This window comes from Muntiacus reevesi, chromosome 8, assembly GCF_963930625.1.
Source record: "Muntiacus reevesi chromosome 8, mMunRee1.1, whole genome shotgun sequence".
Lineage (NCBI taxonomy): Eukaryota > Metazoa > Chordata > Mammalia > Artiodactyla > Cervidae > Muntiacus > Muntiacus reevesi.
The window spans coordinates 24,181,548-24,209,429 of NC_089256.1; the positions used below are offsets into that span (position 1 = coordinate 24,181,548).

Here is a 27,882-nt window from a genome sequence, read left to right on the forward strand (position 1 = left end):
CAGAGGGGCCACTGCACCCCTGGCTTCTGGGAGGCAGGGGGCCACCCTCCGTGTCCTCAAGGGAATGACTTCTACCCTAAAATCCTGTACACCGTTTATCAGGCCGGGCAAGGGACGCGGCCACCACGAGCGTCCACACTTCCTGCCACAGATGGTGGTTCTCACTGAGAGGAGGCTGGCAAGGTCATGGCTCCCCCAGCCTGTGGTTGGGCCATCAGGCCAAATGACCCATGTGGCTGCACAGGGTGAGGGGTGGGCTGTGACCCCTCAGTCCAGATTTGGGGCTCGCTCTGCTCTACACCCATTGGCTGACTTTGGTCACGTGACCCGGCCCAGCTGCAGGGATGCTGGGGAGCGTGGGGGAGTACCTGGAAGGGGGCGTCTCTGAGGTGTCACCCGAAAACCTGAGGTCAGCTGGGACACTGGAGATCAGAATGGGATGTGGTGACTCCAGCCAAAGATGGCAGTAAAGGAAAGTTCCAGAAAAGGGACCACTGTCAGCTCTAGAGACAGTCGGCCTGGATGGCACAGGCAGGAGGGCCCAGGAGGACGGGCTGCAGGGGAAGAGGGCTCTTTGTGGACACAAACTGACTAGAGACCTCACGGTCACGAGGGGAGCAGCGACACACGGTGGAAACCCAGGAGGCACCGAGGACGCAGTGCTAACAGGAGCCTGGGGACAGGCAGGATCAGCAAGAAGCTGGGGGACGTTACCATGTGCAGAGATGGTGGTTTTCTTCCCCCACAAAGGAGAGGAGAGGGAGGGAGGGAGTGATATGGGAAGAAGCAACTAGGAACTGGAGGTAAAGTGTCCTGTGCAGCACCTGGGGTCCATGCGTGAAGTTAGCCACGTGCTGGGCTTGTGGTATGAAGAGTCTGACCTGCATGCAGGGCCTGTCCCCAGGGGCTGGCCAGAGGTTGTCCCAGCCCACCACTGGGAAGGGAGTGGTCAAAACGCACACTTGGCTCTGCAAGAAGGAGCTTATGACGTGGCCAGGATGATGCAAATGCCGACCTCGACTGTTCATTTTAGTCATCCATGGGGGCTTGGGCTTCCCAGGTGGCTCAGTGGTAAAGAATCCGCCTGCTAATGCAGGAGACTCAGGTTTGATCCCTGGGTCAGAAAGATCCCCTGGAGTAGGAAATGGCAACCTGCTCCTGTATTCTTGCCTGAAAAATCCTATGGACAGAGGAGCCTGGTGGGCTACAGTCCATGCGGTTGTACAGAGTTGGACATGACTCAGCAACTGAGCACATGGGGGCTTGGTCTGGGGTCTGACACTGACAGGGACAAGCCAGGCAGCTGGGAGGGAGGAGGGCAAGGGAAGGTAGAAGAGGGTCTGGACCCCGTATCATCATCCTAGACCACGGTGGGGCCCGAGGAGGGGCTGCCAACACTGCCCACTAGCCTGGGACTGATCAGTACACACATGGTTCACTGGGGTGTTCAGTGATGCCCCACCTAATAAGGCCTCTCGCTGCCTCAGTCTGATGCTTTGCCAGGCAGCCCACAATGGCTGGAACCAGCTAAGGGATGATCTCAGAGAAGGTGAAAAGTGCTGTCCCCACAGCTGGCCAGGTCAGGGACCAGCTGCCGGCTGCCTCAGGACAAGAGCGTGACACCCACATAAAGGCGGGTTAGACTGTGGGGCCCGCCAGGGGGCCAGGTGACTCATCTGAGCACATGTACTGGTGGGAGCTCCATGCCAGGGAAGCCCTTCCACATCGTCTGCAGGCTCCCTCACCTGGCCTCTGGGGAGGCGCCTGGTGTGGACAGGCCTGGGGCTGGGATGGGTGTGTGTGTGGGGTGCCATGGGGAGCGCAGGGAGGGTCCTTACCAGAAAGGACTGGAAGAGCTGGAAGGAGCCGCCCAGCCGCACATACAGGTGGGACTTCAGCCGCGTGGACGTGCCGTTGAAAGCGTTGGCCACAGCCAGAAAGGCGTAGGGCCCCACCGTGAAGAACTCCCAGTCGTAGGCACCCGAAGTGGCGATGGTCTGGTTGGCCTCGAAGAGCCGCGTCCCCGGGTTCCACTTGTAGATGACGCTGTCAATGTTATGGTTGTCGCCTGGAAGCCGAGCAGCATTGAGGGAGGGAGACAGGCTTCTGCGGCGGCTTCATGCCAGCGCCCTGGGACCAGGCCCCATGGGACCCTGCCCAGGCCCTGCAGCCCATCCAACCAGCTGGACCCTGATCTCCTGCACCCTTCCCGGGTCCCCAGCCACGTTACCCGTCACGTGATCTTCCTGCCTCTGTGCCCATGAGAACCCTCAGTGGCCCAGCCTTTGGGGGACTACAGACCCCTGTGATTATCTACTGTGTTGGAGGTGGGACTCCCCACCCCCTCCGCAGCCTCACCCTTCACTCTGCTTGCCTTCCCCTTCATGCTCCCTCCCCCCAGATATCAAACCTGGGGGCTGGACGCCCTGTCCCCACATTGTGCTCCTTAGGGCCTCCCACTGCCCCCCACACACCCCGCTGGGCCAGCCTCTCCTGGAACACTTACTGTCCTCAGAGGTACCTGCTAGCAGGCTCCTGGGATCCCTCTGCCCATGAATGGTGGTGGGGTCTCCTCCCTACACCCCCACAGAGCTCCCTGGCAGGTTGTAGACTCAGGTAAATTCTGAGCCTTGGAACCTGCAGAGGTTGGAGACACTCTGCAGGGCCAGGTGCCCCCAGGGTCCTGTCCCCCTTGAGTTATAGCACCCGAAAGGGCTTGCTGCGGTCACTCGGACAGGCATCTGGCCCAGAAGCCAGGTTTCCCAGGCCCTCCTAGGCCTGTCCCCACGTATCCATTGCATCTCACAGAGTTTGTGCCCAGAATGGATGGGGCCAGGGACCCCTCCCACCTGAACAGGTGAGAGGGTGCTCAGTTGTGTCCACCTTCAGATGCCACTGTCATACAGCAGAGCCTGAGGATGCAGGCCAGGTGAGGTTTATTATACATTTCTAATGAAACACACTGACCGCTGCAGGCAATCACGCCCAAGCCCAGAGTCAAGGCCATGGCCCCTACCTTCCCGATGGTTGGCCACGGCCAGGAAGTGCTCGCCGGCCACCTCAAAGGCCTCCCAGTCCCGGGCACTGTGGGTGGGCACCCTCTGGTATGGCGTGAACCTCAGCCTTCTCTGGCTCCACTTGTAAATGACCGAGAACTCCTGACCCTTCTCATTCGGCTCAAAATTAGCCACAGCCAGGAAGATCTGGGGAGAGGACCAGAACAGGGTTCTCATCATCCGAGTGAGGGGCTGGTGCTCTGGGTTTCTTAATGTCAGCCCTGGGACACGGGCTGAGCCCCGGGACAGAGGCTGAACCCCGGGGTAGAGGCCAAGCCCCAGGACCGAGGATGAGCCCAGGACAGAAGATAAGCCCGGGACAGAGGCCAAGCCCTAGGACAGAGGCCGAGCCCCGGGACAGAGGCTGAGCCCCGGGACAGAGGCCGAGCCCTGCGACAGAGGCAGAACCCCGGGACACAGGCCGAGCCCCACAAAACAGGCTGAGCCCTGCGACACAGGTCGAACCCCGGGACAGAGGCTGAGCCCCGGGATAGAGGATGAGCCCAGGACTGGCAGCTTGGGCAGGCTCCATGACGTGACACTGACTCCAGATCTTAATTACTCTAAGACCGGTAGCCAGGCCCATGTTTACCAGCCTATTAGCTCTGTTTTTATCTCCCAAACCCAAGAAAAGCCTTATGCACAGCAGTGTGCTTAACTCAGACAAGGAGGAGAGATCTTAACACACTGCTGTCCGTCAAGAAGCACGTGTGTGTCACACACTTGAGGCTCATGTGGCAACGCCCTACGTGTGACACAACCCAGAGGCCCAGGTCGCGGGTCATGTGATGTGACAGAAGCCGGAAGCCTAGGGTGGGGGGCTCACTTGCTGTGGCTGAAGCAGCCCCAGGGACCCTCTGTCTGCTTAGGGGACCTGACAGATTTTTCTTATTTTTCTGAATTTCCCAATTTTTTGATATAAAGTTATTTTTTATTAGGAAAAAGTAAAAATCTTTAAAATGTCATCAATCATAAGACCAGAGAGCCAGTCACTCCTTCACCAGGCTGCCCTGGAGTGCAGGACCCTGACAGTCAGTAGGGACCGGGAACAGAGATTTGTGTTTCGCTCAGTTTTGCCCCCACTGCATGGGCCTTGGGGGTGGGGTGTGCAGGGCTGGAACTGGGCACATTGGTGACTGACTTGAGAGCAGGCGTGGGAGGGGGCCCAGGGATCCTGCCATTTGGAGTGGAGGGTTAGAAGGAGCTGGGAAGGAAATGCTTATCTCAAGGGGGCAGCCCTCTCCGTCCCACCCTTGGGCTTACTGCCCAACACAGTCCTGATGAAAGGAAGGGGGCCACCTGCCAGGTTCTCCCATCCAAGGCCTCAGGTCCAGCCCTCACCACCTCACCTGTCCCCTCCATCAGGACAGCACGTGTCCCCCGTGTTTACGGGGCCAATAGAAGGAGGCCGGGATGGAGCCCCATTTCCACTCCCATTTAGGTCAGATAAAGAAAGCTGAGCACCAAAGAATTGATGCTTTTGAGCTGTGGTGCTGGAGAAGACTCTTGAGAGTCCCTTGGACTGCAAGGAGATCCAAACAGTCCATCCTAAAGGAAACCAGTCCTGAATATTCATTGGAAGGACTGATGCTAAATCTGAAGCTCCAACACTTTGGCCATCTGATGCGAAGAACTGACTCATTGGAAAAGACCCTGATGCTAGGAAACATTGAAGGAAGAAGGAGAAGGGGACGACAGAGGATGAGATGGTTGAATGGCAACACTGACTCAGACATGAGTTTGAGCAAGCTCTAGGAGTTGGTGATGGACAGGGAAGCTTGGTGTGCTGCATCCATGGGGTCGCAAAGAGTCAGACATGACTGAGTGACTGAACTGAACTGAACTTAGGTCAGATTATCTCAGAGCTTTAAGGAAGCAGTGGCAGGTCTGCATGGAGTGGGAAATGTCTCAGCAGCAGTCTGTGTTCATTTTGTAGGAAACCGAACAGATTTTCTCAGTCACATTCCAGACCAAGAGAAGCAGGTGTGTTTGATTCAAAAGCCATTTAGAACCTGTATGAGGCTCTGAAACCAGTAGAAATGCTTTCCCCATAAAATCTACATAAAGTGAAAGTCACTCAGTCATATCTGACTCTTTGAGACCCCCATGGACTGTAGCCCACCAGGTTCCTCTGTCCATGGAATTCTCCAGGCAAGGATACTTGCCATTCCCTTCTCCAGGAGATCTTCCCAACCCAGGGGTTGAACCCAGGTCTCCCACATTGCAGGCAGATTCTTTAACATCTGAGCCACCAGGGAAGCCCAAAATCTGCCTAAGGAGCCCCAACTCTCAGACTCTGTGGGTTTTTCCAAGATGAAAATGACCGATACAGTCGCACACATGAACTTGCCTTTTTCCCAATGGTGAAGTGTCTCCAGGACTGGGCCTGGTGCGTGGGGATGTCCTGGTATGAAGCAAACTTGCCGTCGGTCCACTTGTAGATGGCGGATGTGGTTTTCCGGTTGGCGGTTGCTACAAAGAGCCCGGCCTCAGGGATGACGAAGACCTCGATGCCCAGCGTCTCTGAGTTAGTGAACAGGCTCTGATGCTCCTCCACATAATCCAGCCTTTCTTTGGCTTGTGATAGAGACATGGAGACCAGTTAAGGCTTCCCAGAACAGGAGCCCTGATGGACGACATCCAGGAGTGACCCCAGGGCCCTGGGACATGACCCTTAGCATGAGGTCAGGCGAGTGGCCCTAAGTCTTGTGCCACCCTCATCTGGAGGCCCAGCAAAGGAGATTCTGGTCCCTGAATGGGCTTTAGGGCCTGCAGAGCCTCCAGGGACATTTGCTGGATGGAAGTGACATGTCAGGTCCTTACTAGATATTTCACAAGGCTCCGGGCTTCTACAAAAAGCTGTGCCCGAATGTGAACTAGAGAGTAGAGGCCACGGCTCCTGGACAGCCCCCTGGAGCCAGTTCCCATTTCCCAGGGACCCCCACCCTCAGACGGCTCCTCTGCTCACCTCCCTGCCAACAACACCACTCTTGGGCTCCGGGCACCAGCATATCTCATCTGACCGGAGAGGGAGGAGAGGGTGAGGACAGTGGATGGGGCACCCTGGAGAAGGCCCATGGTCTACCCTAGTTGGGACTGTGGATGAGAGTCTGCCAGCCCACGAGTCTGGCCCAGGTGGGTGCTTGTTTCCAGGTGAAACACTCAAGCTCACTGCTCTGTGAAGTTCATTCCCTATTCCTACATAACGCTGGCTCTGAGAAAACCCCTAGGCCCCTGGAACCCTGCATGTCTCACCTGCTAACACGGAGACCCACTCGCTGCCCACGCACAGGTATAGCCCCTTGCGGCTGGCGTCAAACCAGAACTGGGCATCCTCCGCTTTGGTGCACGGAGGCCGGGGTCCCAGCGTCACCTTCATGTCGGTTTCTGATGGGGGCGACAGAAGACAAATGTCCTGTGGGTATGTGCTCCCCAGAGGGAGGCAGATTCAAGGGTGTCAGGTGACCCCTGACCCCTGCCTTCCTGCCAGGAAACACTCAGGGTCATCAACAAGGCCTCTGGGAGGCAGGGAGACCCAAAAGCCCAGGGCTTGCCCTCGGTATCTGTGCACAGGACCCGGATATGCCCCTGAAGTCCAGCCACCTGCCCACCAAGTTCTTCCCCAAACCCCAGCTCCTCTGAGAACCCTCAGTAATCATGCCGCCTCACTCTCTCCTCCATCTAAGACTCACTGGCACAGGTTCAGCTAACTTCTGTCTGCTTGGTTCTCAGGCACCTTGACCCCCTCATTCCTGGTCATCGCGGCTTCATCCAGGTCCAGCCCTGTCCTTATGATGCCACGTGGCCTCCCTACAGTGACTCCCGAGCTGAGACCCCAGTGGCCAGGCGGTGAAACAGAGCATCCTCAACCTCGCCAAGTGCCTGGCAGAGGCCTTGGGGGTCAGACTCCTGTTCAAGGCCCAGAAAACATCCCAGAGGTCATGAGACTCTGGGAATTTGGGGACGCTGGCCGAAGACTGGGTCTAAGGGCCGACTTACTCAAGGGGCTCCCCTGACTTGTGAAGCAAGGGCTGTGAGGCTCTAGGAGTCAGGGGTCTCCCCACCTCCCCAGTAGGAGTTGGGGTTGTTAGTGGAGAGAGTTTTGGATTCTTCATGGCAGGGGGTATGACTTAAATAAAGTCAACACTGACTTTACATTGGGGAGGTGCAAACACAAATGAAAGACGCCAGTGCTGGGGACCTTCTAGGCTGAGGGGTCCCAAAAATAGAACTGAACCTCATGAAGATCAGGGTTCCCATTGGGGGGTTGAGGTTTGGTGTCTGTTGGAGAGGGAAGGGGAGAACCGGCCCCAGATGCTGCTCTGGGGCAAAGCAGGTGGCAGGTGGGAGTCAGAGAAGGAATTCATGTCAGCTCAGCCCTGGGTCCCAGGCAGGATGAGCGGTCCATCAAGGGCATTGTCTGGCGGGGCTTAAGCAGCCGACAAGGGAGCCCTGCAGAAGGAGGGTGGATCTGAGAGCATTGTCTGCCTCCCCAGGGAGGGGGTCATCTGCATCAGGCCCCAGCTATCCGTTCGTCCACACAATAAGCACCCTCCTGTTTTATGCCTGGGGAACCTGGGGGTGACCAGGCTTTCGGGGTCTACCATCAGCGTGGGGAGGGGCAGCTTTGGCCTACTAACCATAGGGGTATTTTAGCACCTCGTTGTCTTCCGGCTTCCCTGTGAGGCCATGCAGGATAGCGGGGATGGACAGCACAGCGAGCTCAGGATTCATGCAGGGACAGAGCCTCGGGGTGGCATCCGAGCCAGGCAGCAGAACCAGCTGCCTCACCAGGCCCTGCAGGGGGGGTGCAGGGCACTCAGACCTGTGCTGTTGCAGGACCCGATGACCCCTGGGCTCAGCCCACCCAGACCCTGAAGGAGGGGTGGCCAAGACAGAGGTCTGCCTATAGGTTAGGGGGCACTGGGAGCAATAGTGGAGAGCTGTGCATGGTTCTAAGGTGATTACACCATGGAACAGGTTCTTCCTGTGGACTGACCTAGAATAACTAGGTGCATTGGTCATTCACCTGTATGTTCACTCATTCATCCTGTCCACTTATCTGCCCATCCATCTATTCATCTCTCTGTTCATCCATCCATCTCTTTGTCCAGCCATCCATTCTTCCATTCTCCCACCCAAATGCCCATTCATCCATCCATCCATCTATCTATACGTTCATTCACCCATCTGTTCACCTAGCTATCCCCCTATCTGTCCATCTACCATCCATCTTTCTATTACTCTGTCCATCCATCTAGCTATCCATCCATCCATCCATCCAAGCATGCCATTGGTAAATATTCAGATCTCACCTCTTATGCACAAGGCATGGTTCTCAACACTGGACACAGCAAGAAACAAAAGCCCATATCCTCACTGAGCAAGGTCCCCCCACTCACACTCTAAGGGGGAGACAGGCAATGACCAAACACACAACTGGTCTGAAGGAGGTCATGGCTACAAAGACCATCTGGAGAGGGGATGAGAGGGCTGGGTGTGGGGGCATCTTCTCAGGGGTGGGCAAGGCCTTCACGGTACAAGGGCACAAGGCAAGGCCCCAAGGTCACTGGAGTGCGCCACGGCAGGACTGGGGACTCACGCTCCAGGAGGAGGGCACAGCAGGTGCAAAGGTCCTGTAGGGAAGCGTGTCTAGCTAGCAGGGGTCTCCTCTGAGCCCTTATGCTCCCCATTCCCATTTGGCACACACAACTGTTTAATTAGAGCATTGGGGTGCCAGGCCAGTGGTGACAGCCCCCGGGAGCACTGGTGTTGGAGGGCCTGGGGGGCAGCGCCTCCATCCTTACCGTGAACCGGCCTTTGGTCCTCCGCCGACTGCCGATGAAGAACCGGGCTCCTCGCACAGACAGGGTGGCTGGGAAGGGCATGTCAGCCATTCTGAAAACATTGGAGGGTGGTTTTAGGGCCATGGGAGAGCAGACTGGGGGCCCACTTATGCAGAAAGGAGAGCGGGCAGCACTGTGAGGCTGTATCAGTGTCTAGGAGCAGCTGTGACCAGCTCTACCAACTGGGTGCCTTAAACAACAGAAGTGCGTTCCCTCATGGTGCTGGAGGCCAGAAGTTGAGATCAGGGTGTCAACTGGGTTTGTCCCCTCTGAAGACTGGAGGGGAGTCTCTTTCAGCTCCCGGAGCTCCTGGCTTGTGACCAAATCGTGTGGCCTCTCCTCTGCTCCTCTTTTCATCAGGTCACCAATCACTGACTCAGGGCCACCCTCCTCCAGCATGACCTCAACTGAGCTCGGTTATCCCTACAGGGATGCTGCGTCCAAACCATTCCCGGTTCTGGCAGATGTGAATTTGGGGGACATGCTTTGCCTCAGGACAGGGTCTTCTACAAAACCGTGTGCTGCAGAAGTGCTCAGTGGCCTTCTCCATCTCACAGAGGCCTCCAGTGGCTTCTGTCCACACGGGGTCCCAAGCCCGCCCCCATCCTCCGAGCCCAGGGCGAAGGGACAGATGGTGTCAGAGCTAAAGGGGGTTCACCTTGTTGGTGACCCAGGGGATGTAGGAAGATGTAGCCGGAGTTGGGACTGAACAATTTCTCGCCTGGAGCATGGCTGGGGTTGTGTCAAAGCTGTGAAGGCTGTTCTGCACCTTTACTTGGGAGTTTTGCTGACTATTTATTCCCTCATCCCAGAAAAGGACACTGAGTCAGAGAGGTTACATGATGGGTTGAAAGTCACAAAGCAAGACCTGTACCTCAAGATTTCCCTGGTGGTCCAGTGGTTAAGAACCTGCCTTCCAATGCAGGGGACATGGGTTCGATCCCTGGTCTTAGAACTAAGATCCCACATGCTGTGGGGCAACTAAGCCTGTGCAACACAACTACTGAGCCCCAGAACTCTGGAGCCGGGGGACACATCTAGACAGAAGGCTCTGCAACAGGAGGAAAGATCCCCCTTGCTGGGGAAACTGAAACCAGACCGAGCCAAAAATAAATACATACATGAAAGTGAAAGTGAATTTGCTCAGTCCTGTCCGACTCTTTGCCACCCTGGACTGTAGCCTACGGGGCTCCTCCGTCCATGGAATTTTCCAGGCAAGAGTACTGGAGTGGGTTGACATTTCCTTCTCCAGGGGATCTTCCCGACCCAGGGATCGAATCCGGGTCTCCCACATTGCAGGCAGAAGCTTTACCGTCTGAACCACCAGGGAAGCCCCCCAAAATATATACATATAGGGGGAAGAAAGCCCTGTACTGGATCAGCTGCAGCTCCTTTTGGGCTCCTGGTGCCAGAGTTCACCCTGACCTTCCTCTGGGCCTTTAAGCGATGCTACTAACTCTTTAGCAGTGCTTTTACCGGGTCAAGTCCAATCCATCCAGCGAGGACACGGGCAGGCTTCGGCTCCCTTCCCACCCGTGCGCCCCCCCACCCACCGCTTTTCTAACGGGGCAGCTCCAGGTCCACCAGCGGAGCCTGGCGCTCCTCCTCCAGCCGGACCGCATCCGCCAGGGCTCAGGCCCTAAGCCCGGGGCCACATGTGCACTGAGAGCTGTCCCGGGGAGGCCACATGTACCGGCTGGCTGTGTGGATCCACCTTGCCAGGCAGCACACAGCCCCACGCGACCCTCTCAGGGTGTCGCAGTACCTACATGTCCACGGCGGGGCCGCAGTCCGTAGTGAGCGAAAAGGAGCCCTCGGACACGGCCAAGACCAGCACGTGCCACTGGCCGTCCACCAGAGCCGGGCTGCGGAAGGACACGCGGGTCTGCCAGGCGCCTGCCCCGTCCTCGCTGAGGAAGAGGAAATGCAGCTGGGTGGGCGAGTAGCGCAGGCCCAGCAGCAGCGAGTCACGCTCCTCGGCCACCACCGCCAGCAGGTACTCGTTCTTCTGCAAGAGAGGGGGCGGGGGTGGGGCGGGTGAGGTGAGGGGCGGGGCACTGAGGAGCCGGGAGGGTGAGGGGGTGGGGCAGGTGAGGTGATGGGCGGGGCAGGTGAAGTATGGGGCGGGGCATTGAGAGGCAGGGCGGGTGAGGGGGCGTGGCGGGTGAAGGGGCGGGGCAGGTGAGGGAGCAGGTGGGGGCAGGTGAGGGGGGGGGGGCGCTCCAGACTGCAGTGCTTCAGGCAGTAACCCGAGTCTGTGATAAAATCAAACAAACCCCTCGTGTCCCTGAGGACAGCTACTGTCAGTGAAGCAGAAAGCTGCAAGTGTTGGCGAGGATGTGGAGAAATCGGAGGCCCTGTGCACTGTTGGTGGGGATGGAAAATGGAGTAGGGGTAATATTAATAAAAAACAGTAAGGAACGTTGGGGTACATGTGCCTTTTTGAACTGTGGATTTCTCAGATTATATGCTCTCCAATTAAGAAATAAAAAAATAAAACAATAAGGAGACTCCTCAAAAAATTTATGTCGCATTACCATCTGACTTAGCAATTCCACTTTTGGCAGACACCCCAAAGGACAGACAGCAGTGTCCGGAAGAGGCAATTGTACACCCCTGTTCTTACATGCATTACTTTCAGTAGTTAAAATGTCACAGCAACCAGTGTCCATCAGTGAAGAAACAATAAGTAAGATGTGGTGCATTCATGCAATGAGATATTATTCAACCTTAAAAAGGAAGTTCTGACATCAATGTGGATAAACCTTGAGGATATTATGCTGAGTGATGTAAGCCAGTCACAGAAGGACAGCTAGTGTACAATGCACTCATATGAGACTGCTGAAGGGGTCAGATCCAGAGACAGAAAGTAGAGTGGGTACCAGGGGCTGGGGGTGTTGGGGAGCTATTATTCAGTGTCGAGGTCCATTTTGGGGAGGATGAGAAAGGTTCTGGAGGTGGGCGGTGGTGATCGCTGCACAACAGTGTGACTGTCCTTAATGCCACTGAACCATACACTTAAAAGGGCTAGAAGGGAAATTCCACCTTACGTGTATTTTACCACAATTTTAAAAACCTCTCACAACCCGCATGATCACCTTCTCCAAACACCAGCAACCCCAGCTGAGCATCACTTTCCAGTTTGAACCACAGAGAGACCAAAAATACTTGACTGTTTGTTAATGCAACTTAGAGTCTGTTCATTTCTAGCCTAAAAATAAAGAAGGTTGAGTGCCAAAGAATTGATGCTTTCAAACTGTGGTGCTGGAGAAGACTCTTGAGAGTTCCTTGGACAGCAAGGAGATCAAACCAGTCCATCCTAAAGGAAATCAACCCTGAATATTCATTGGAAGGACTGATGTTGAAGCTGAAGCTCCAATACTTTGGCCACCTGATGCGAAGAGCCAACTCACTGGAAAAGACTCTGATGTTGGGAAAGAGTGAGGACAAGAGGAGAAGAGGGTGACAGAGAATGAGATGGTTGGATGGCATCATCAACTCAACAGATATGAGTTTGAGCAAACTCCGGGAAATAGTGAGGGACAGGGAAGCTCGGCATGCTGCAGTCCGTGGAGTCAGAAAAAGTCAGACACAACTTAATGACTGAACAACAATTTCTAGCCTAATATCACAAAAAGGTAAAGAATCGAAAATGATTAAATCTGCATGCTAAGCAGCTATGTAAAATATAGAATATAATCTTTTAGCAAGTCTCTGCCCATGTGAAAGTATGAGTGAAATTTCACGAAAGTATTACACTAAAGTGGAAAGACTTCATGGTCCTCATGTTTAATTTAACACCTAATTTAGTAACATCCATGTGAACAGTTTGGGTCACTTGGCCTCTGGCCACTCCAGAGCCAAGGGAACACTCGTGGCCCCTGCGCTTATCTTCCCCCAGAAGGGATTTCCAGGAGCTAGCACTCAGGAGTGTGTGCCTGAGGGCCAGTGCGACAAAATGCTCACGGTGGTGGTTGGGGCAAGGCAGGAGTTGGGAAAGACGCTGACGTCACAACCAGCGCATGCAGGCTGGACAGGCACCTCCACTGCCCCCACGTTCATCTCCCAGGACCACAGGACCTGAGCAACCTGGTCCTTCCCAGCGAGGAAAGGAGCCCCACCCAGTGTGCCTGCCCAGAGGAGTCAGGCCACTGCCCTTCCGGTGGCTTGTCACTCACCCCTAGAAACACTTGTAGCTGGAGAAGACCAGTGTCTGGTCAAAACCCTGGGTTTACCCTCAGTGAAGATGAGATGAAGGGAGCAGATCAGCTGATGAAGTGAGTTTATTTATCCCAGTGCCCAAGGGGGTGCACCCAAGGTTGGAAGTCGAGTGACCCAGACAGAAAACCTGGAGGGGTAGCAGGGTTGGTGAGCCAGAGACAGCTGGACGTGATTCCTGGGAGGCAGGAGCCCTGGGAGCCGTGAGGTTGGGGTTCCTGGAGCAGGAGTGAGAGGTCAGTCGGTCAGGACAGTGGAGACATCGGGGAACCTGTCCTGAGTGAGGGCAGCCACCCAGCCCAGGTCAGGACAGAGGGAGGCTGGGAGGACCGACTCACAGGTGGCACCTGAGCCTGGCTGGCCCTCGGGTGACATGCCAGGTCAGCAGCAGGGCTCTGGGGCCGAGATGGAGACATAGCAGGCGGGGTGGGAGCATGCAGGCCGGCAGAGGAGGGACACGGAGGAGGAGGGTCTGCAGCAGGAGGGGGTTGAGCAGGGGGAGGCATCACAGCACACGGGCCTGCAGCAGAAGGGCCTGCAGCAGGCCTGCTGGCAGGGGGAGGAGGTGCAGCAGGAGGACTGGCAGGAGGAGGTGGGCACATAGCAGGCGGGGCGGGAGCAAGCGGGTTGGCAGAGGAGGGACACACAGGAGGCTGGGCGGCAGCAGCTGGGCTGGCAGGAGGAGGTGGGCACGCAGCAGGCGGGGCGGCACACGGGGCGGCAGAGGAGGGACACGGAGGAGGAGGATTTGCAGCAGGAGGATGGGGCTGAGCAGGGGGAGGCCTCACAGCACACGGGCCTGCAGCAGACGGGCTCACAGCAGACGGGCCTGCAGCAGACGGGCGTGCAGCAGACGGGCCTGCAGCAGATGGGCTCACAGCAGGCCTGCTGGCAGGGGGAGGAGGTGCAGCAGGAGGACTGGCAGCTAGACTGCTGGCAGCCCAAGGCCGGGCAGGAGCTGCTGCAGGCTGGCTGGCAGCAGGGGCTGGACTCGCAGCTCACTGGGGCACAGAGGAGGGTCAGGCGGGGGGCCGGGGCGCAGCAGCTGGGGGCACAGCAGGGGGGCTCGCAGCAGCTCTCTGGACAGTTGTAGCTCAGGTCGCTGGAGCAGACAGACAGGGTGGAGGAGGCCATGGTGGAGGCGGTGGGGCTGGAGGACGGTTTGAGTGTGTGTGAGTGTGTGAGCTGTGTGTGTGAGGTGCTTGGGGATGCACAGCTTTTATACCTGGCCCCTGGCTTGTGTTGTCCCCACAGGAGACTCCCAGGCCCTCCCTTCCTTGTTGGGGTTGAGAGCAGGCTGCAGGAGCCCCTCATTAGTGCTGGCGTAGTTTCCACAATAGTTTTCACTCATTAAACCTGTGAGCGTAAATAGCCCATGTTGCAGGATGTTTTCCCATTTCTCTTTTGTTTGGTTCCAGAAAAGATATAGAAAATACCTGAGGTAAGATCCTAAAGGAAATCAAACCTGAATATTCATTGGAAGGACTGATGCTGAAGCTGAAGCTACAATCCTTTGGCCACTTGATTCAAAGAACTGACTCCTTAGAAAATACCCTGATGCTGGGAAAGATTAATGCAGGAGCAGAAGGGGACAACAGTGGACATGTTGGTTAGATAGCATCACTGACTCAATGGACATGAGTTTGTGCAAGCTCTGGGAGGTGGTAAAGAACAGGGAAGCCTGTTGTGCTGTAGTCCATGGGGTCATGAAGAGTGGAACATGACTGAGCAACTGAACTATGGGAACGATGCTGAGTGAAGGAAGGAAGGAAAGCAAGAAGTTTCCTCAGCAAGGAAGTTTCTGTAAATAGATGAGGAAGCCCAGGCATAGAGAAGTTAAGCAACCATCTCCAGGTCACACAGCCCAAAGAATCAGGACTGGGACTGGAAGCCAGCCATCTGTATATAGGATTGAGGTTCTTATCCAGGCCTTCCCCCACACCAACTGAAGTGCTAGATGGAAGCATGTGCCCAAGGAAATTTACCACCAGGCAGCTGAGCTGAACATTTATAACAGAGGCAGGAAAGAGCAAAATTATCACCACAGAAAATCAACTCTGTGGTTTTCAGCACAAACACTGCTAGTTCCTCCAAACCACAGAGGTAAAGTATGCATGCTTACTCAGGTGCTCAGTCGTGTCCATCTCTTTGTGACCCCATGGATTGTAGCCTGCCAGGTTCCTCTGTCCATGGGATTCTCCAGGCAAGAATACTGGAGTGAGGTGCCACTTCTTACTCCAACAGAGGTAAAGTATAAATCCCAAAATACAATGAGAAGAATTATAATAAACAGACCATGTGTTTCGCTGACACCAAATGTGATCACTCAGTTGCTAACAAGGAAGAAGGAAGAGCTAGGATAAGACAGTAAAGACAGGACTGAACACGAACCACTCTGAGCTGAGTGCACCAAGGTGCATGTGTTTTTACTGGAAGGGCCTCATGAATTCAAGAGCATTGGATTCTTAGAGCCCACCCTAGTCATACATTGGCAGTTTTTAAATGAACCGAATGAAGGGCAGCTCCATTTCCAGGCAGGAAGAAATGGCTAACAGTCTGGAAATGAACCCTGACCGGGTGGACCCCAGACCTCTCCCATCAAACAGTGAAAGACACAGAGCTTTTGGGGGAACACTGCAGACTAAGGCTTATTTTTTTCTTTTTTCAAATTATTACATCTTTCTCCTGTGTTGGCAGGCCAATTCTTTACCACTAGTGCCACCTGGGAAGCCCCTTATATCTTTCTCAAGTAAAGAGAACAGCAGTGTATTTTCACATAAGCTAGAGCTTGGGAAACACTCTATGCACGTTTCCCTCTTGGAGAAACATTTAAAGAGATAAGACAAATGATGGTCCTCCCCTGGAGGTCCAGGGGTTAAGAAGCCATCTTCCAGTGCATGGGATGACCAGTCCCTGGTCAGGGAGCCAAGACCCCACACACCCCTCAGTCAGAAAAGCCAAAACATAAAAAAGAAGCAATGTGGGAACAAATTCAATAAAGACTTTAAAAATGGCCCACCTTAAAAAAATCTTGAAAACAAAAACCAGAAAGAAAGAAGACAAAGGGCCAAGTGAGGAAACATACAGACCCACGTGGGAAATTGGGCAGGTATAGGTGAGAAGGGGAGGAAGAAAAGTCTAAACAGCCAGAGTGATGGGTTCTGTTGGTACACAGAGTCTGATCCTTCCCAGGCAGCGACCCTGGTGAGGGTCTGATACTTTATTAATATCAGATGTATTGAAACGTAAAGCTTTTGGATTATTGTTGCTGTTCAGTCGCTAAGTCAAGTCCAATTCTTGGCGACCCTATGGACTGCAGCACGCCAGGCTCCTTTGTCCTCCACTATCTCTCAGAGTTTGCTCAAATTCATATCCAGAGTCGATGATGCTATCTAAGCATCTCACCCTCTGCCTCCCGCTTCTCCTTTTGCTGTCAATCTTTTCCAACATTAGAGTGTTTTCTAATGAGTCAGCTCTTCGCATCAGGTGGCCAAAGTATTGGAGCTTCACCTTTAGCATCAATCCTTCCAATGAATATTCAGGCTTGATCTTGTTGTCCAAGGGACTCAAGAGTCTTCTCCAACACCACAGTTCAAAAGCATCAATTTCTTGATGCTCAGCCTTGTTTATGGTCCAACACTCACATCCATACACGACTACTGGAAAAACTATAGCTTTGACTAGACAGACCTTTGCTGGCAAAGTAATATGTCTGCTTCTTAATATGCTGTCTAGGTTGGTCACAGCTTTTCTTCTAAGGAGCAAGCATCTTTTCATTTCATGACTGCTGTCTCCATCTGCAGTGATTTTTGGAGCCCCCAAAATAAAGTCTGTCACTGTTTCCATTTTTCCACATCTATTTCCCATGAAATGGTGGGACCAGAGGCCATTTTCTTAGTTTTTTGAATGTTGAGTTTCATGTCAGCTTTTTGACTCTCCTCTTTCACCGTCATCAAGAGGCTCTTTAGTTTCTCTTCACTTTCTGCTATAAGGATTGTATCATCTGCATAACTGAGGTTGTTGCTATTTCTCCTAGCCATCTTGATTCCAGCTTGTACTTTGTGCCGCCTGGCATTTCGGATGATGGACTCTGCATATCAGCAAAATAAGCAGGTTGACAATATAAAGCCTTGATACTCCTTTCCCAATTTGGAACCAGTCCACTGTTAAATCTCCAGTCTAATCATTGCTTCTTGACCCATATACAGGTTTCTCAGGAGACAGGTAAGGTGGTCTGGTATTCCCATCTTTTTAAAACTTTTGCATATATTGGGTTTAATTAAATGTAATTAAATAAATTCTACCTGTCTTTTTCACTTTTAAATGCAGCTATTATAATAGTTGGGCTTCCCCTGTGGCTCTGCAGGAAAGAATTCTCTTGTTAGCAGAAACTGCAGGAGACACATATTTGATCCCTGGGTCAGGAAGGTCCCCTGGAGGAGGGCACAGAAACCCACTCCTGTACTCTTGCCTGGAGAATCTCATGGACAGAAGAGTCAGGCAGGTTACAGTCCATAAGGTAACAAAGAATCAGAAATGCTTGAAGCAACTCAGCACATATGCATGCATATTATAAAGGTACAATTATATTTGAGGCACCAAGTCAAGGCCCATCACAGTCCTGCAAGTGTTTGCCTACCCAGCACTGTCCCGACAGGGCCAAGGTATGTCCCTCCTATCCACATTTCCCAAGAGGGATAGCTGCCTTAATATTTGAATTCCTGAGGGCATCACCCAGTGAGCACCTGCCATTTCCAAATTGCCCATCCCCCTTGGCTGTTGGTCCCTGGGATGGATAATTTCAAGTGTCAACTTGACCAGGCCATGGTGCCCAGTTGTTTGGGTAAACATGTCTGGATGTCATGACATGGTTGTTTCTTAGGTGAGATCAACACTGAAATCATTGGACTCTTAGTAAAACAGATTGCCCTACAAAATGTGGCTGGGCCACACCCAAGCAGTTGAAGACCTTGAGACCAGACTGATGTCCCCCTCGGAAAAGACATTCTATCAGCAGGTCATCTGTAGCTGCAACACCAACTCTTCCCAGGAAGCTCACCATACAGATTTGGGTCTTTCCTGCCTCTAAAATGTGAACTAGCTCCTCAACATCAATCTCTGCATATGTGCACATTTCTTATTGGTTCGTTCTCTGGAGAACCCTGACTCACACAGGCTCCCAATATCACTGCATGTGGCTCTCAACATCCACACCTCTGCACACAGAGAAAAGCACTCATACTCATGTCCAGGGCACTAGAGAACGGCTGGCACCAGCCTGTCTGAAGCTGTTTCTGGAGAAAGCTTTACGTATTCAAGGCAGATGTTTATTAAACGGGGTCTCCTTTGTCACTACTGAGGCCCCATGTTCCTAGTGTGCAAGCCCGGGGCCTGAACATGGGTCCCACTCCCCCACATCACTCGCTTCATGCAGGGTCTACAGGTGAGCAGAATACTCTGGACTGGAGGCTGCAGGAGAACCTCGGCCACAGGACACCCAGGCAGAGAGGAGCAGGGTGTGAGGAGCCGAGCCTGATGATGTTACTGTCCTGGATGCAGCTCAAGGACAGGTTTCTAAACCATCCCAGCTCAATGTCCACAACAAAGGTCTTTCCCAGGGCTTGACCAGATATGCACTCCAGGCACAGAGATGGCATGACAGTGACTTTATTTGTTAACAGGCAGACCCCTCACCTAGGTCAGGACAAAATCATGACCAACAAGGATGGAGAGCAGGATGCTGGCTGAATCTCAGGGCCTGGAGGGAACCAGGAGCCAGCCCAGCCTGCTAACAGGAAATTCTGGGGCAGAAGGAGACCCCAGACTGGGCTCAAGGCTGCAGAAGTTTCAGGTGAAATTTAGTGTTGGCCCTGGAAGGAGTTGGCAATGTGCCAGGTCAGCAACAGGGCTCCGGGGCCAAGGTTGGGATGCAGCAAGCAGGGCGGGAGCACGCGGGCCGGCAGAGCAGGGACACGCAGGAGGCCGGGCGGCAGCAGCTGGGCTGGCAGGAGGAGGCGGGCACGCAGCAGGCAGGGCGGCACACGGGGCGGCAGAGGAGGGACACGGAGGAGGAGGGTCTGCAACTGACCGAGGAGCAGGGGTTGGGCAGGCAGCACAAGGAGGCTGAGCAGGTGGAGGCCTCACAGCACACGGGCCTGCAGCAGACGGGCGTGCAACAGACAGGCGTGCAGCAGACGGGCCTGCAGCAGACAGGCTCACAGCAGACGGGCCTGCAGCAGACAGGCCTGCAGCAGACGGGCCTGCAGCAGATGGGCTCACAGCAGGCCTGAGGGCAGGGGGAGGAGGTGCAGCAGGAGGGCTGACAGCTAGACGTCTGGCAGCATGAGGCCAGGCAGGAGTTGCTGCAGGCTGGCTGGCAGCAGGGGCTGGACTCGCAGCTCACTGGGGCACAGAGGAGGGTCAGGCGGGGGGCCGGGGTGCAGCAGCTGGGGGCACAGCAGGGGGGCTCACAGCAGCTCTCTGGACAGTCGTCTACCTGCCAGGAGGAGCCGGTGCAGGAGTCATAGGACCCAGGCAAGCAGACCCGGCTGCCGTAACTCAGGTCACTGGAGCAGACGGACAAGGCAGAAGTGGCCATGGTGGAAGTGGTTGGGCTGGAGGAGGGTGAGGATGTGAGTGTGTGTGAGTGAGTGAGTGTGTGAGTGCTGCTCAGGGCTCTGGGCCTTTTATACCCCGTCCAGGTGTGTGTTGGTCCAGCTGAAGGCTCCCTGAGGCTTCCCTTTCCTTGTTGGTGTTTTGAGCCCTTGTTACTTCTTGTTTATTTACACAAGAGTTTGCTGGTTGTAAAATGCATGTCCTGGTTGAGGGCTGGGTCACTCCTGAGCTGTGTGAGTTTCTCTAAGGAAACACAGGACTGATCTAGGGTTCCGAAGCCGCACCCGTGTGTGCCTGCCAGCTGCTCCCCTCCCAGCTGTCTCCAAGGCTCTGCAGGTGAAGGGCTGTGAACTCTGCAGGTGAAGGGTTGTGAAGTCCATCTCAGTGACCGGGCATCTCAGAGCTCAAAGTTGGGTCAGTGCTGTCACCTGCTGTAGGACGTCTCCCTCAAGCACCAGGGCTGAACAGTGGACAGACCAGCCAAAGGGAGAAGGAGTGAGTGAGAAAAACCAAGACATGTCTCAAGCACAGAGCATGATGGAGGGAAGGTCGAGCTCCATCAGCTGGGGTCTCCAGAGAGAGAACGTGGGCAGCAACGGGAGAAACAGAACATTTTCCAGAGAGAAGGGAAAGAGACATGGTGCTTCAGATTTGGAACTTTGACCAAACACAAGACAAGATGAATGGAAAACGGTGCCTATCTGACACACTGGTGAAACGTCTGATACCAAATATGAGGAAACAGCCTAAAAGCTTCCAGAGAGTTTGGCATCCGACTTTGCTCAGCCAATCAATGTACCTGAAGACAGTGGAACCAAATATTGAAAGTCTGAGGGAAGTGGATAATCAGGTGGATGGAGATTAGAGCATTTAGGATAAGACAGCTATTCTGAAAAGAAGCCAGTCGTAAAAAAAAAAAAAAGAAGCCAGTGGTACACTATCTACAAAAACCACCTTCAGGGTACAAGGTCCAGAGAAAGGGTGAGCCCAAAGGCAGGCAGAATATAGCAAATATTAATAAAGAACAACACAGTCAGCACACAGCAGATTAAGGGAGAGGAAGTCCATTGCTTGACCTTGTAGAAGCAAATACTGCTAGCTGCCCTACCCCTCTGGCCTTCGATACACTCTTTGCCATGTGCAGTTTTGAGTTTTGAGTTTTGACAAACGCAGACACACCCCCACTAGACTGTACAGGCCCCAAACTCCTGTTCCACTGAAATCAGCCCCTCCCTCGGTCCAAAGCCCAGTGAAACTGCTCATTCAAAGTGACTGCAGTGGTGATTTTCTAGGAGGTCACATACGTGGAATTGTACACCAGGTGGCCTTTGGGGTCTGGCTTCTTTCGCTCATTAAATGCAGTGGCCGTGGTGCTGTGGGCACCGGAGGCTCCTCCCTTTTCCTGCTGCGTAGTGTCTGTAGTGAGGGTGCCCCACCATTTGTTCTTTGGGCAGTTGGGAGACATTTTCATGACTTCACGTTTTTGATGATTATGAACAAACCTGCTGTCAACGTTCCTTGTGTACAGGTTTCTGTGTGATCGTGTTTTCACCTCTCTAGGACAAACACCCACGTGTGGCATAGCTGGATTAGATGGGAACTGTCTGTTTAGCTTGATAGGAACCTGCTAAGCTCTTTCCCCAAGTGGCTGTGCCATTCTGCATTCCCACCAGCAATGTGTGAACGTTCTCGTGGCTGTGTATCCTTGGCCAACATCGATATTGTGAGGTTTTTAATTTAGCCCATTCTAATAGGCGTGAGGGCTTCCCAGGTGGCTCGGTGGTTAAGAATCCACCTGCCAATGCAGCAGATGTGAGTTCGATCTCCGGGTGGGAAAATCCTCTGAAGAGGGAAATAGCACCCCACTCTAGTATTCTTACCTGGGAGATCCCATGGACAGAGGAGCCTGGCAGGCTATAATCCATGGGGTCACAAAGAGTGACACACAACTTAGTGACTAAACAGGGCTTCCCTCACAGCTCAGTTGGTAAAGAATCCACCTGCAATGCAGGAGACCCTGGTTCAATTCCTGGGTCAGGAGGATCTGCTAGAGAAGGGATAGGCTACCCACTCCGGTGTTCTGGACTTCCCTTGTGGCTCAGCTGGTAAAGAATATGCCTGCAATGTGGGCGAACTGGTTTTGATCCCTGGGTTGGGAAGATGCCCTGGAGAAGGGAAAGGCTACCCACTCCAGTATTCTGGCCTGGAAAATTAAGAGTCAGACACAACTGAGTAACTTTCACTTCACTTCACTTCAGTTAGTGACTAAACAACAACAATAGGTTCGCATAGTACCTTAGTATGGGAAAAGGCACTGGCCACCCACTCCAGTCTCTTGCCTGGAAAATCCCATGGACGGAGGAGACAGGTAGGCTGCATTCCATGGGGTCGCTAAGAGTCGGACACGACTGAGCGACTTCATTTTCACTTTTCTCTTTCATGCATTGGAGAAGGATATGGCAACCCACTCCAGTGTTCTTGCCTGGAGAATCCCAGGGACGGAGGAGCCTGGTGGGCTGCCGTCTATGGGGTCGCACAGAGTCGGACACGACTGACGCGACTTAGCAGCAGCAGCAGTACCTTAGCAGAATTCAAACTTGCATTTCCCCAAAGACCAGTGATATGTTGAGGTTCTCTAATATAAAAAGTAAAAGACATTTAAGTTGAAAAAGAAGAAGTAAAATCATCTCCGTTCACTGATGTTATATGTGCATAATCCTTCTATGTACAAAATTTTAAAAATTCCATGCCTACACACAAAACCATTACCACTCTTAAATGAATTCAGAAAAACAGTAGGATACAAAGTCAGTATATAAAAAATAGTTGCATTTCTACACACTACTAGTGAATAACCATAAAAGGAAATTTAAAAAATGATTCCATTTAGAATAACATAAAAAAAGTAAAATACTGAGGAATTAATCAAGGAGGTTGAAAACTTATACAGTGAAAACTACAAATCATTGTTGAAAGAAATGAAAGAAAATATAAGTAAATGGAAAGACACCCCATATTTATGGATTGGAAGCTTTAATATTGTTAAGATATCATTACTATCCAAAGCAATCTATATATTTAAATGCAGTTGCATTAAATAACAAAATCAAACATCAAACAAAATCAAAACACAAAATCAACATCTGGATAACTTTTCGCAGAAATAAAAAAACCCATTCTAAAATTTATATGGAATCTTAAGGGACCCTGAATAACCAAAAAAAAAAAAAAAAAAAAAAAAACCTGAAAATGAACAAAGTCAGAGGGATCCTACTTCCTGGTTTCAAAACTCACTATAAAGCGACTGTAATCAAATAGAGTGGTCCTGGCACAAAGTCAGACATACAGACCAATGGAAGAGAACACAGGGTCCAAAAATAAACCCTCACACATTAGGTCAAACCATATTTGGCAAGGCATTAAGTCCATTCACTGGAGAAAAGACAGTCTTTTCAACAAATGCTTCTAGGAAAATTGGATATTCACTTGCATAAGAATGAAGTTAGATCCATACCTAACATCATACACAAAATTAACTCAAAGTGGACCCTCAATCTAAATGTAAGACCTGTAACTCTAAAACTCTTTGAAGAAAAAATAGGACAAGCCTTTACAACCTTGAATTTGGCAGTCATTTCCTGGATATGACACCAATGACACAGTCAACATAAGAAAATAGAAAAACTGGACTTCACGAAAATTTTAAATATTTTTCATCAAAATGTAGTATCAACAGAGAACAAAGGTAACCCAAAGAAATGTGAGAAAACATTTGAAAATCATACATTTGATAAGAGATTGATATCCAGAATGCATAGAGAACTTGTAAAACTCAATAACAACAACAAAAAATCTAGCTGAAAAATGAGCAAAGGCCACAAATAGATATTTTTCCAAAGAAGATATACAAATGTCCAATAAGCACAGAAAATATACTCTATATATCTAATCATTAGAGAAATGCAAATCAAAACTACAGTGAAGTACCACCTGACACCTCCTAGTATAATGATAATTTATTTTAAGAAACAACATAAATATTGGTGAGACTCTGAAGAAACTGGAACACTTGTACACTGTTGGTGGGAACATGAACTGGTACAGCTTTGTGGAAATCCTTATGATGGTTCCTCAATAAATTAAAAGTAGAATTACTCTATAATCCAGTATTTCTACTGGGTCTATGCTGAAAAGAATTGAAAGCAGAATCCTGAAGAGATATTTGGGAAACCACATGCAGAGAAGCATTTTTCACAATAGCTGAAAAGTGGAAGCAATTCAGGTGTTCACTGATGGATGAATGGATAAGCAAAATGTGATATACACATAGAATGGAATACTATTCACCCTTAAAAAGAAGGCAAATTTGGCACATAATGTGATACACACATAGAATGGAATATTATTCACCCTTAAAAAGGAAGTAAATCTGGCACTGTTGTGGATGAACCATGAGGACATTATGGTAAGATAAATAAGCCAGTCACATAGCGACAAATACTTTGTGATTTCACTTACATGAAGTACTTGAGAGATAAAAAGTAGAATGATGCTTTCCAGGGACTGTGAGAAAAGAAGTATGGGAATTGTTTAAGGTGTATAGAGTTTCTTTTGCAAGATAGAGTTCTGAGTATGGATAGTGGTGATGGTTACACTAGGTTATGAATGTACTTAATACCATTGAACTGTACACTTTAAAGTGGTTAAGGTTGTAAAATTTGTGTTATGAATATTTTACCTTAATAAAAAAAATACAAAAAAAGCTATCAAGACATGAAGGAACATGAAGGAAACGTAAATGCACATTACTAAGTGAAAGAAGCCAATCTGAAAAGTTTCCATTCCTGATGGTTCTGAGGATATGACATTCTGGAAAAGACAAAACTATTGAGTCAGTAAAAAGATCAGTGGTTGCCAGGGGTTAGCAGAGAAGAAGAAATGAATAGATGGAGCACAGAGTATTTTAGGGCAGGGAAATTATTCCATAATGGTCCATATGTGTTACTATAATACATTTATCAAAACACATAGAACTTAGCAACAGCAAGAGTGAACTCTAATGTAAACTACGGACTTTGGGTGATATTAACATGGCAGTGTAGGTTTATCCATTATAACGAATGTAGCCCATTTGTAACAAATGCATCAAATCACAAGATACTGATGGTAGGGTAGGCTGTGCTTGTGTGAGGGTGGGGATATATAGGAACTCTGTACTTCCCACTCAGTTTTGCTGTGAACCTAAAACTGCCCTAAAAAACAAGATAGGTTAAAGTGATACATGTCAGGGGAGGTTTAACAGTAGGATTCCTGTGTGTTATATCCTCTCTCTCTTGAGCCCCTTGTTCCTAATCAGTTCCTGTAGGAGCTAAAGGAGCGGGAAGCCACTCCCAGGACTGAGATCAAAGAGGTGGGATCCTTGCATAGGATTTCCCTCATTAACTTTTCCATTTGGGGAAAGGGATTATTTACAACCCTCTTTTGATGTGGATTGCCTTTTGGCCTTATGGCCTCTATAGAGCCTTGTTTCCTTGGTAACTTGTAAAGTCTGGTCTTTTGATCTTGATCTGAAGAAGCTACCTTGTTTTAAGGTATATATACTCACACAAAATTCAAGAAAGCACCCTTGTTCCACCAGAGACTTGGGTCCCCATGTCCTTCTTTCTCTCTCTCTCTCTTTCTTTGTGGCTGATTCCCTGGAGCACAGAGGTCTGCTGAGCTCATTTTCCTGCCTGGGCTTTCAAGACCTCTCAAGACTTCTTGAGAGGGCATCCTGTGCCTACATAAGTGGAACAGACCTGTCCAAGGGCTTTATTGGTTTTCTGCATAACCCAGAGAATATTAGCCTCTTTCCTTCTTTCACTTTCTTATCATTGACTCCAGATCACCAGGTTCCAGTCCATTTAAGGGCCCCAACAGATACAGGACAATTAAGGACATCTGGTTTTTTTAAAGTGAGTTTTGGTTATTCGTGTTTTCAAGGAATGTGTCCATATCACCTTAACTGCTTATTGCATTCCCTTTGAATATCTGTGGGGTCTGTGCTAATTTCTCCTCTTCCATTCCTACTATGTTATCTCAGAGTTGAGGCAACATCCTTTGGAAGAACCAACCCATGTCCTGAGAATTATGAATATGTCCAACTTTCTCCTCCTGCTCATCTCTATCTCCTTCCTCCCTCTCCTCTTCTTCATGTAACTCTGTGAACCTCTCTGGGTGTCCCTCACAGTGGAGAATCTTTTCACCATGAACCTAGAAGTTTTATTATCAGTGCTGTAGTTGGAGAAACCTTGAGGCTATTGGAAGAATAAGACTGAAATCCAGAGGCGGGAGACTTAAGTCCCAAACCTGAGAACACCAGAGAACTCCTGACTACAGGGAACATTAAGTAATAAGAGCTCATTCAAAAGCCTCCATACCTACACTGAAACCAACCACCACCCAAGAGCCAATAAGTTCCAGAGCAAGACATACCATGCAGATTCTCCAGCTACGCAGGAACATAGCCCTGAGTGTCAACATACAGGCTGCCCAAAGTCACACCTAACACATAGACCCATCTCAAAACTCACTACTGGACACTCCATTGCACTCCAGAGAGAAGAAATCCAGTTCCACGCATCAGAACACCGAAGCAAGCTTCCCTAACCAAGAAACCTTGACAAGCCAATTGTCCAACCCCACCCACTGGGAGAAACCTCCACAATAAAAAGGAATCACAGACCACCAAAATACAGAAAAGTCACTCCAAACACAGCAATCTAAACAATATGAAAAGGGAGAGAAATACCCAACAGGTAAAGGAACATGAAAAATGCCCACCAAGCCAAACAAAAGAGGAGGAGATAGGGAATCTACCTGAAAATGATAATAAAAATGATCCAAAATCTTGAAAACAAAATGGAGTTACAGATAAATAGCTTGGAGACAAGGATTGAGAAGATGCAAGAATGTTTAACAAGGACCTAGAAGAAATAAAAAAGAGTCAAGTAAAAATGAATAATGCAATAAATGAGATCAAAAACACTCTGGAGGGAACCAACAGTAGAATAACAGAGGCAGAAGATAGGATAAGTGAGGTAGAAGATAAAATGGTGGAAATAAATGAAGCAGAGAGGAAAAAAGAAAAAAGAATCAAAAGAAATGAGGACAACCTCAGGAACCTCTGGGACAATGTGAAACGCCCCAACATTCGAATCATAGGAGTCCCAGAAGAAGAAGACAAAAAGAAAGGCCATGAGAAAATACTCGACGAGATAATAGCTAAAAACGTCCTTAAAATGGGAAAGGAAATAATTACACAAGTCCAAGAAACCCAGAGAGTCCCAAACAGGATAAACCCAAGGTGAAACACCCCAAGACACCTATTAATCAAATTAACAAAGATCAAACACAAAGAACAAATATTAAAAGCAGCAAGGGAGAAACAACAAATAACACACAAAGGGATTTCCATAAGGATAACAGCTGATCTATCAATAGAAACCCTTCAGGCCAGAAGGGAATGGCAGGACATACTTAAAGTAATGAAAGAGAATAACCTACAACCCAGATTACTGTCCCCAGAAAGGATCTCATTCAGATATGAAGGCGAATTCAAAAGCTTTACAGACAAGCAAAAGCTGAGAGAATTCAGCACCACCAAACCAGCTCTTCAAAAAATGCTAAAGGATCTTCTCTAGACAGAAAACACAGAAAGGTTGTCTAAACGCAAACCCAAAACAACAAAGTAAATGGCAATGGGACCATACCTATCAATAATTACCTTAAATGTAAATGGGTTGAGTGCCCCAACCAAAAGACAAAGACTGGCTGAATGGATACAAAAACAAGACCCCTATAAATGCTGTCTACAAGAGACCCACCTCAAAACAAGGGACACATACAGACTGAAAGTGAAGGGCTGGAAAAAAATATTTCATGCAAACGGAGACCAAAAGAAAGCAGGAGTCGCAATACTCACATCAGATAAAATAGGCTTTAAAACAAAGGCTGTGAAAAGAGACAAAGAAGGACACTACATAATGATCAAAGGATCAATCCAAGAAGAAGATAGTTTATAAATATATATGCACCCAACATAGGAGCACCGCAATATGTAAGGCAAATGTTAACAAGTATGAAAGGGGAAATAAACAATAACACAA

The 27,882-nt window shown here is 50.6% G+C and overlaps 2 protein-coding genes across 2 annotated transcripts in view; both read right to left on the bottom strand.

The window, feature by feature from the left end:
- The window catches only part of TSPEAR (thrombospondin type laminin G domain and EAR repeats), a 180,463-nt gene that overhangs the window by 13,294 nt on the left and 139,287 nt on the right, over window positions 1–27,882 (bottom strand). Inside the window, exons 3-9 of the mRNA XM_065943597.1 lie at window positions 10,672–10,910; window positions 8,864–8,954; window positions 7,697–7,853; window positions 6,312–6,443; window positions 5,407–5,633; window positions 3,017–3,203; window positions 1,839–2,068 (exon numbers count right to left, since the gene is read on the bottom strand). Coding sequence (XP_065799669.1) covers window positions 1,839–2,068; window positions 3,017–3,203; window positions 5,407–5,633; window positions 6,312–6,443; window positions 7,697–7,853; window positions 8,864–8,954; window positions 10,672–10,910 — 1,263 coding nt within the window. The remainder of the gene's footprint in view (window positions 1–1,838; window positions 2,069–3,016; window positions 3,204–5,406; window positions 5,634–6,311; window positions 6,444–7,696; window positions 7,854–8,863; window positions 8,955–10,671; window positions 10,911–27,882) is intronic.
- On the bottom strand, window positions 13,502–19,718 carry LOC136173514 (keratin-associated protein 10-7-like). The gene is made up of 2 exons (XM_065943198.1): window positions 19,030–19,718; window positions 13,502–14,270 (listed from the first exon to the last, which is right to left on the bottom strand). The coding sequence occupies exons 1-2, from the start codon at window positions 19,716–19,718 to the stop codon at window positions 13,502–13,504; spliced, it is 1,458 nt and encodes a 485-aa protein (XP_065799270.1).